At 50.0% G+C, this 9,859-nt stretch overlaps 1 protein-coding gene across 1 annotated transcript; it reads left to right on the plus strand.

The window, feature by feature from the left end:
- Positions 1-759: 759 nt before the first annotated feature.
- LOC144149173 (uncharacterized) lies at positions 760-3,904 on the plus strand. The gene is given in 3 exon segments (XM_077680705.1): positions 760-1,080; positions 1,223-1,817; positions 1,820-3,904. Coding segments are annotated over 3 exon segments (2,802 nt in total). The 5' UTR covers positions 760-927; the 3' UTR covers positions 3,874-3,904.
- The last annotated feature ends 5,955 nt before the right edge of the window (positions 3,905-9,859 follow it).

Genomic DNA, 9,859 nt, shown 5'->3' on the forward strand with positions numbered 1-9,859 from the left:
GGCGATTGCAGACAAATTCTTATCCGCACAGCACCCTCCTCCATTCCATCTACCCGACGCAGTATCCCTCCCTTTGCAATTTGTCCAACGCCGGGCACCCTGTACCACCAGGTATGGGAGTGCCAAAAAACTCCAAACCTACCCCCAATCCCCTTCCAAACTTTTGAGCAGTGGATGGCTCGTCTGGTCGATCCGGACCTTGGACACCAGCAAGAACTGGTCAAGAGGGCCTGGACGGCAGGTCGCAGCCTGGATATCCCGGAATAAGGATGCCCTCCACCGGGCGAGTGCCCTGCCATCAGCACTTATGCTCAATAAATGTTTATTCTCCTCCTCCTCCTCTTGTAGCGGCGTCATCATCGTCAGCGCCCGTGCCCCATCATCATCAGTAACGCAGAGGATGACGCAGACAGAACACAATGGCCCCCTGGCTGCTCGGCCGAACTCTACGGGCGCTCTCCGATTTTCGGGCCCATGTTGTCGACCCCACGCAACTCTGAATGAATGTGGGCTCGGCCTCGCCATCTAATCGGCAGCCTACACTCTAAGCTGACCTTTTGCCATTGAGAGAGAGAGAGAGAGGAATTTTATTGAAATGGAATAAACACAGAAAGGTCGGCCTGACCAACACCAACTGGAAAGGGAGAAGGCCTCAGTTCTCCTCCCTTTCCAGTCGCACTACGTCAGCTAATGGGGCGGCTGCAAGAGGCGGCTTGACGAGTTCGGCGGGGGCGATAATCCGACCGGTCCCACCACGTCGCAGCAACGCACCTGCGGCTGAATAGTCAGTGCCCCGCAGATTGGGCCTGCCTCCCAGTGTCGTTCTCGACGGCATCTCTTCTCGGTCGAATTTCTCGTGTTTTGCGCTTCACTGTGAGTTCTGTCGTGTATCTGCAAGCTTCAGAATGTTGAAGGTGCGACGGTGAGATGCCGTGCAAATGCTGTGTGCCGCGATGCCGTGGCAACTACACCGTGGACACGAAAGTGCACGTTTTCAAGTTCCCAAGGGATCAAACTCTGAGGAACGCGTGGATACGCGCTGTGCCACGGGAAGACTTCTCCGTGACCGAGAATTCCAGGGTAAGCTTTCTTTCTGGTAGAGCATTGTTGTTTCATTGCAAATGTAAATTCAATATTTGCATATGCTCGAATAAGTGGTTTACAAGCCGCACTTTGTCAAATACTTATTGGTTTGCTCATTGTATGTAAAATTCCTTGGTAGGTATGCGAACTTCACTTCGGAGAGGAGGACATCATCCGAGAAGCCTCGCATACCGATGTAACTACTGGCCGCACAATTACAGTGCCATTATCCCATGTTCGCCTCCGCCCGGACGCTGTACCGTCCAAGTTCCCGAGCTGTCCGACCTACCTGTCTAGGGAAACTACAAGAAGAGAAGATCCCGACTCCAAGCGGGCGCGCATGGAGCATGCTGCTATGCAAAGAGCTATCGCGGAGTCCGAGGAGATGTTTAACAGGGCACATGAAGAGGACAAAGTCCATTCTTTAGGAGAACTTATCGGACACTTGCGGAGCAAGGAGATGAAGTTTTGGAACATAATAGAAAAAGAGGAAAGGCTTGTCATTGTACACATCGTCGACGATGAAGCCCCGTGGCTGAAGTACTCTGTCTGCCTGAAAGGAGACATGAGCGTGACGCTACATGTCATGAAAACGGCGGTCAGAAAGTTAGGTGCAAATCTGGTCGTTCCAGAAATTGCTGACAGTAAGAACGGTATCGTAGAACTCCTCGAAGGCATCGAGAAGTGGGACGGGGACCTGATGTCCGACTCAGTCGCGGAAATTTGCGAGGCTGTTTGTTTGCTGTGGATCAGCTGTCCACGCCCCACGCAGAAGACGACGGCGACTGCATTCGATTTCTGCGAGAACAAGTCAGCTTGTTCCAAGCGAAAAAACAGCGCAGGCGCTACTCTGCAGATTTCATGGTGTTCTGTTGCATTCTTTTCACCATATCGCCCCATGCGTACGCTTACATACGCAGCCATGGAAGTATCATCTTGCCGCATCCCATGACGATCAGATCGGTATGCTCTGCCTATGGCATGTACCCTCAACAAGAGCATCAGAGCGAAACATTCCTCACCTACATGGCGAGAAGAATTCCTGACCTCAAAGACGACCAGCGCTTTGTTACCGTAATGGTCGATGAAATACATATCAAACCTTACTTTGATTACAAAGGGGGTAACATCACCGGAGCTGCGCTTAACTCAGTTGAAGCTGCAAACTGTGCGCTAGTTTTCATGGTGCGCAGCCTGACATGCAAATTCAAAGAAGTTGCGCACATCGTGCCCGTGCACCGACTAGACGCGGAGTTCCTGCACAAGATGCTGAAAAATGTGATTTGCGGGCTGGAAAAGATTGGGTACCGCGTTGTGTGTGTCGTGAGTGACAACAACTCCGTGAACAGGAAAGCGATGTCTCACTTCGAATCGACCCCTTCTAACAGAATTGTGTATCAACACCCGTCGGACCCTGCGAGGCCGCTGTTCTTCGTTATAGACCCGGTACACATACTAAAATGCATACGAAACAACTGGATCAACCAGAAGAATGACCAAGTATGCTTCTACTTCCCGGAGATGCAAACAGACGCAGCACAATTAGAGCGCATGCAAACAGCGTCATTTTCGACAATCAGGGATCTCCACAGCAAAGAGTGTGACCAGCTGTTGAAATATGGCTATGGGCTGTCGAGAAAAGCCCTTTACCCGTCGAATATTGAAAGGCAAAACGTAAAGATTGCCTTGCAAATCTTCAATGATGCCTTACCTGTGGCGTTACGTGCTCTTGGAGCGAAGCACAACCTGTTCTCATTTGAGGCCACTGCTACTTTCATCGACATCATACTCAAGTGGTGGAAAATTGTGAATGTGAAAACTCCGTGGAAGGGGAAGAGGCTGAGAGACCAGTTTCAACAGCCAGTGTTTTCCGTGGATAACGATCCAAAAGTTGACTTCTTGCTCTTGCTTTTGAAATGGCTGGATCAGTGGAAAAACAAAGGCCTTGACAAAGGTACTCTGACAAAGGAGACTCACGCTGCCCTGGAGCACACTACCTATGCGCTTGTGGAGCTCGCAAGGTACTGCTTCGAAGAGCTTAAAATGACCTATGTTCTTTTGGGCAAGATACAGACAGACTGCCTAGAGGACCGGTTTGGAAAGTATAGGCAACTGGCTGGTGCGCAGTACCATATTTCTATCAGACAGATCTATGAAGTGGAAAACAAGCTGCGCCTGCAGAGCACTTTGCCGATTATTTCCACTGACCAGCATTGGGAATGTGTACGAAAGCAGGTTGAGGCATTACATCCCAGTTGCAACGTAGTTGTCAGCAGCGAGACGCTGTCGAAGATACAGGAAGTCCTTCCTATCCTGGTCTACGTTGCAGGATATGCCGTGTACGTGACCCTAAAAAGGTTGAATTGTGCAAAATGCAAGGACGCGTTGACTGTGGATAAGACAATCACAGTGTCTGCCGCCCATGAACACTATGATCTCGTGAAGCAGTTGGACCGTGGAGGTCTAGTTTACCCATCGATGTTTGCGCTTAATGCTGTTGCTCACTGCTACGTTGTTGTAGAGCAGCTCGCTATGCAACCAGAACTGCTCCTGATGCGCGAACAGCGCCAGGTCGTCACGGAGCTGACGCTGCATTTGCTGGCCAACGAAGAGCCATCTGACTTCGACGCCTGTGAGAACGGTCACACAAGCGAATCAGTGCTGAAACACATCCTGCGGTGCAGCACTAACATTTTACTGAAGAACTTTTGTGGAAAGCTAAACGACAAACTTCTCGACGCTGCTGACAAGGCAAAAAAACGGAAAGCCACAACTCTCCAGAACAAATAGGTGTATTGCTTCTGATAAAGCGCAAACACAAAACGAAACTAGTTTGTGTAAAATGTTTCGCTCCTATAATTTGCTTAGAGTGAAATTTCTTTCAAACTACGTGCATGCTCGTTCTTGCAAGAAAAAAAAAGCGCCCGCGTGGTAATTCTATGCGACAACCTCTCTTGAACAGTGCTCCGCACTTTTACCAGTCCGCCCTATCGCGTGACGTCACGAGAAGAAAGCTAAGGCCTTGAACTTTCTAGAGGGTGTTGGCCTGACGGTAGTATATCTGGCCAGCTATTCTGTGTGTGGGAAGGGAAAGTGGAGGAAAGAGTGTGGATAGAGGACGAGACAGATGAAGATGGCGGAGAAATAAATGAAGGGCCATTGAGAGGGCCAAGACTGGAAATATTGAGAGAGGCGAATTGATCCACGCGAACCCGTTTATTCAACCGCTCACTCCGAACCCTCCGACAAGATAGTGCGTACGGTGGGGATGGTTATACAGATATAATTGCAATAACGGCCCGGTTATGAATGACTGACGGCGTACCCCTGGTGCCCACGATGGATATGCTAATGATGATACTATGTTCACAGAGGAATATCCCTAATTCTTACGATATTTATAATATATTGAAAGCAAGGAATTAGCCCGACCTCCTTCATTAGTCATCGGAAGTTATGGCGTTTAAAAACAATTAATGCGTTGTTCCGATGTCAGGTAGCCTGAACCTTGTGAGCGCCTTTACGTACGCATAAGCAACGCACGTTTCGGACATCTAGCATCCTTGTGCCAGCCTAATATAACAAAAGCAAGAGGTAAAGGAACACTTAGTGTCCGTCAATCAGGGGGCCGTAATTGATGACGGTGATCACATTCAGACAGTTCTTGGCCGTCAGTGTTGCTAACAGTCCATTGGCAGTGCGTCATTTTTATTCCAAAATAAAAGGAAACAAAACCAGAAAGCAGTAAAATGAAAGCAAAAGGGAGGAAGGCTATTTCCGCTGCCATTGGTTTTGCATAACTTGCTCGTTTTTCTTCCATAAATCCTGTTTTCACTGATGCGCTTTAGTCGAACAGCAGGAGTTCACTGATCCCTTTGCAGTCTTCTTTAAGGGATTGTGCTGTTATTATTATCATCGAAGTGCACGTGGAATCGCCGCCCGGCGCGGATTGGTACAGGGCGCGTGGAGCGTGGCTCGAGCAATCGCAGTCCGGCGCGGAAGGTTGCAGCTCGGCAGTCGGTCGCGAGGCTTCCCGAAACCGTTCCCCTTCGGAAAGGCTTAGTGGTTCGTCGTTCACGCCGCTTCACCTTGTGCGACACTTCGAGCGGGTGGCGGCGCGGATTTCACGTCAGCGGCGACCCCAGGCAACCCACCGCTTCTGCCGGTGAGTCTTCTGCCCTTGCTTCTTTCTCGTCACGGTGCGGTGACCGGAATTCAGGACCCGTAGTATCCAGATTGCCGTCCGACGGTGTTCCAGCTCCGCGCTGCAACCATGGCTAGAGCATAGGGTCCCTACGGCTTTATTGGCACGAAATTCTGTGGGCTAGAGTGAAGCCCGACGACATTTGAATTTTTCATGTGGCATAAGGCAGGGAGTCTGCGCCATTGGGCCTCCAGAGTTAATGGCGCTCTTGCACGGCAAGACCGCAAGCGATTTTTATGCCCGTTCAGCGAAAGCAGTGTTTTAGGGAAAGCGTTGGAAGTTTTGTTCCAGTACTTGAATACAAGGAGGCGCGCCCTGCGTGTATCTCACGGCGTTCAGGGAAGTTTAACTGAGAGCGCTAGCCCTTCGTTGGGCAGCATCACCTCTTTCGTCTGCGATTGTTTACATTTACACTTTTTATCTGTAATGTGTAGCGTATATTGTCAACGGCAGGCAACCAATAAAAAAAAAACGTGGTGTTGAAGACGTTTTGTTCTAGCTTCCCGACACCAAGGACGGAGGTTCGAGCCCGTCTCATGCCTTCATTTTTTTTTGTTTAGTTTCACTAATGTTTTTTTGGCCTATGTTAGATTTCGGTGTTTTAAATGGTTTGTCTCTGTTCGTTTGGCTATATTGCATAAGTGTGAGCGGAGTTGGCGGCATTTTTTTCCCAAATGCCAGTTAGGTTACGTCATGAAAAGCGTAGCGTTTTGAGATTATCCAATCTAAAAAAAAAAAACCTTTACAGTGCGAAGTAGTGCCGCACGTGGCGTTACGCTTACATAACGCGACTGGACGTCACTTTAGCAACACAGAGTTCATGAATTTTGCTGCGCGAGACGTAAAAATCGCTCTTTACGTAGCGTGTATGATATTGCTCCCAATGTGTTCCAGTGTTATCGTGCACATTTTTAAAATTATACCGCCTTTTTGCGATGTGTAGGCTGTTCGTACAGAGAATGCTACGCGCTATATATATATGACACCCAAGCAGGGCTCTGGCTTTGAATTAACCGGTTTTACGAGGCGATGCCGCTTCGTGCAGGCGCCTGTGCGGATGGCAAGACTTTTTAAATTTCCGCGGTAAATGCCGCGGCAAGTTTTAGCGCTTTGATATGCCACTGGAATTGCAAAACCCAGGCCGTGTTTAAATTGTTGAAGCGCATCGCAGCGAAAGCGCAGCCGAAGGATCGAACCGAGCATGACCGCCGTGATCAGCTGCCGGCGGAGCACGGCTCGCCGCCGGCAGCTGAACACAGAGGCCATGGTCCTAGCCTGCTGACAATGTGACTTCGCTGCAACGTCATAGCTCTGCGCGTGCCGTTTACATGGCGTCGACGAAACAGAAACTTGGTTCGGCGCGTTTCTATCGCGGCCATTTAACGCGGGTACACTTAAACTGTCGAGGGCCTCTCACGAGCCGCAACTGGAACCTTTGGCTGTTACAAATAGTTATTAAAAGCGGCAGTTTACTTAAACGCGAGAATTCTGGTCTATGTCGTTACCTTGCTTCAGCCCAAACAAAAGTTGATACGAATTATTGACTGCGACGTTTCATGTAAATCTAATAAATCTGGAAATATTCTCCATATTTTTAACATTCTTATTCAGAAGAGATAATATAACGCGTATTTGACGAAGAACACCAGTACGTAACATAGGGTTTGCAGTGTTTAGGTAATAAAAAGTGGATGTCTGCGCGATCGTTGGCAGAACAAAGAAAAAACAGCGTTGAAAACAATGTTTTAACCAGGAAATAGAAACGTCGGGTGCCCGAGCCTGGCGCTTGGGACTCGAGCGCTCAGTACAAACAGTCCACACAACTGGTGCGGCAGTGCGGACACGGCAAAGTAGAACTCCGCGAACCTCCAATGCGAGGTCCGAGAGAGGACAGAGAGAGGGTGAGATTGGGGCGGATGAAACTCGAAAGGCAGAAGGCATGGAACGCTTTGCCTGGACATGATATATCGCCCCTATATATACAAAAAGCGCTAAAACGAAAACGTCTAAGAATAACGAGAACTCCTGTGTCGCAGCGATTGGTGTGCATGTGTGAGTGTGTTGTTGTTGGTAAACTTTATTGAAACACGCACACACGCACGCACGCACGCACACGCACACACACACACACACACGCGCACGCACGCGCGCACGCACACGCACACACACACGAACGCGCGCTCGCTCGCACGCACGTACGCACACACAAAAAAAGACCCCCAAAGTCCGGGGTTCTGAAGGGGAAAATAATTATCTATACAGACGGGAGGACCTGACGAATGTGAGCCACCAGAGCTCGCCACCAGGCCGCTCGGTCCGTTCCCTCCGGCGGCGCGAGTCAGTCTCGGAGAGAAGAGGGAGGAGGTGAAAGGGATTTAAGATGAGTTGAGAGTGATGGTTGCGAAGCAGAACAGTCCCAAAGAACATGCGGCGTGTTGAGAAAGCCAGAACACTTGGCCAGAAAGCTAGAGCACCGTGCAGGGCTGCGATGGCCTTCTAATCGATGTAGTATGTGTGGGATTGGAAGGCTGTCCGTTTGCGCTTGCCGTATAAGACAAGCATCTGCTCGGTGTAAGAGGTGAGATGGAGACGGTAGAGTCTGCACTCGTGCACAGTCTGGCGTCGATGTAGACAGGCTTGTCGCGCCTGCGTGGGTGGGTGGAAAGTGGTTGGCCAGGGCGTCTCCGAGTCTCCCGGTTGGAACGGAGCACGGGAGATCTGACGCGCCAGCTCGTTATCCCGGGACGCCTGCGTGACGAGGAACCCAGTCCGTGTGTGTGTGTATCTGTGGGTGTATGTGCATGTATGCGTGTTTGTTTACGTGTGTCTGTGTGTTTGTGGGTGGGTTTGGGCATGCGCGTGTGTGTGTGTCCGTGTGTGCGCGTAAGTGTGGGCTTTGTGGATGGGTCTGTCTGTGTGCGGGCGTGTGTGCGCGTTTGTGGGTGTGGCTGTGCGCGCCTGGTCTGCGCATGTTTGCGTGGGTGTGCGTCTTTGTACGTGTGTGTGTCTGTATGTGTGTGTGTCCGTGCGTATGTGTGTGCGTGAGTGTTTGTGTATTGGCGTGAGTGTGCGTGCATGTTTGTGCATGTGTTACGTGTGTGCGCACGTGGGTGTGGGAGTGGGTGTGTGTGTTTGTATGTGTGCGTGCGTGCGTGCCTGTGTAGGCGTGTCTGTGTGTATGTTCGTGTGCGCGTAGGCGTCTGTGTGTGTGTGTGTGTGTGTGTGTGTGCGTCTGCGCGAATGCGTGCGCGCGTGTCTGTGTGAGTGGGTATGGGTCGGTGTGTGTTCGTGTGTATTTGTGAATTGGCGTGAGTGTGCTTGTGTGTCTGCGTGTGTGTCTGAGTGTACGTGCGTGTCGGTTGTGTGTGGGTGCGTGTGTGCGCGAATGTGTATGTGAGTGCGTGTGTGTGTGTGTGGTTGCGCGTGTATGGCGAGGGTTAGCGCTAACGTCTTGCGCGTGTCGCATATTCGTGATTAAGCATTTATAACGTACTTGCAACAGATCGGCCCTTTACTGGGAAGCAATAAATCGCGTTACGGCTTTAGTAGCCACTATTTTAGATACTTTTGTTTGGTGCTCTTTGCCCCAGCTGGCCTTGCGCCAAAAAACTCTAATGATCATCATCATCATCACAACTCAGTGCTGTCGATCAAGAAAGAGACGATCAGCAGACAGCAGACAGAGCAGACAGCAGACAGTCTGTCGATCAGCAGACAGAGACAACATAAGTTTAGTGAACGACAGAGCGCGTGGAGAGGTTGATGAGGTCACCTGCTGTGGCTCGACATTCGCTTCGCATAGCATCAAAAGAGAAACGGCCGCCAATAGCCATTATCTTTACAAGACCGAGTAAATGAAATCTTCTCGTCTCCTCAGGAAACCTCCGAGCGATTTTTTCTTCTTTAGTTGGCCTTGAGCGGACATTCGGAGTCCACATTGTTTCTATATACTCAATAGGCCCTTTGAGGGGCCTGCAATAGGGTCCCGAAGGCTGAGATTTTACGTGAGGAATTATTGGAGTACTATACAAAAAACGTCCTCACGCAAAAAAATGTTTGAATGGGCTAAGTATTAGCCGAGTCACCGTTAACTGAAAAGTACCAATGGTAGTCTGACGAACCTTTTCAAACATTTGACCGCAACATTGTGATGCTTTGGATCCTCTGGTGGTCAATGTATCAGACGCTTCCTCCATGGGTACGTGCTGCACTCGTCGGACGCGAAAGGGAAGCCGAAGTGAAGACGTAGGTTGCTCAGATCAGAGGAACAGTGTCGCGAGCTGCTTCGGGTTCCTTGGCTGCAGACGGTTCACACTCATTTGTAATTATTAATAGGTACAATTCTAACGTACAAAGACAGTAAATAGTTCACGTCTGCCTCGTAACATTATGGCCTGGTCTTTGTCTCTTTTTGAACGACTGAAAACGCCGTGGGTGCTTGGAGCTCGCTAGACAGAGTAGTGTCTGTTGTTTTGTGACTCAAGTTGCGGCAACGATGGGTCTCCACTGCCCCGTGGATAGTACTACGCTTTCTTTCTTTTGGGCTAATATTTCAGCCTATGGGTAAGGAGC

This window comes from Haemaphysalis longicornis, unplaced genomic scaffold (assembly GCF_048455015.1).
Source record: "Haemaphysalis longicornis isolate Haplotype H1 unplaced genomic scaffold, Haemaphysalis longicornis Haplotype H1 scaffold_8, whole genome shotgun sequence".
NCBI classification, from domain to species: Eukaryota; Metazoa; Arthropoda; class Arachnida; order Ixodida; family Ixodidae; genus Haemaphysalis; species Haemaphysalis longicornis.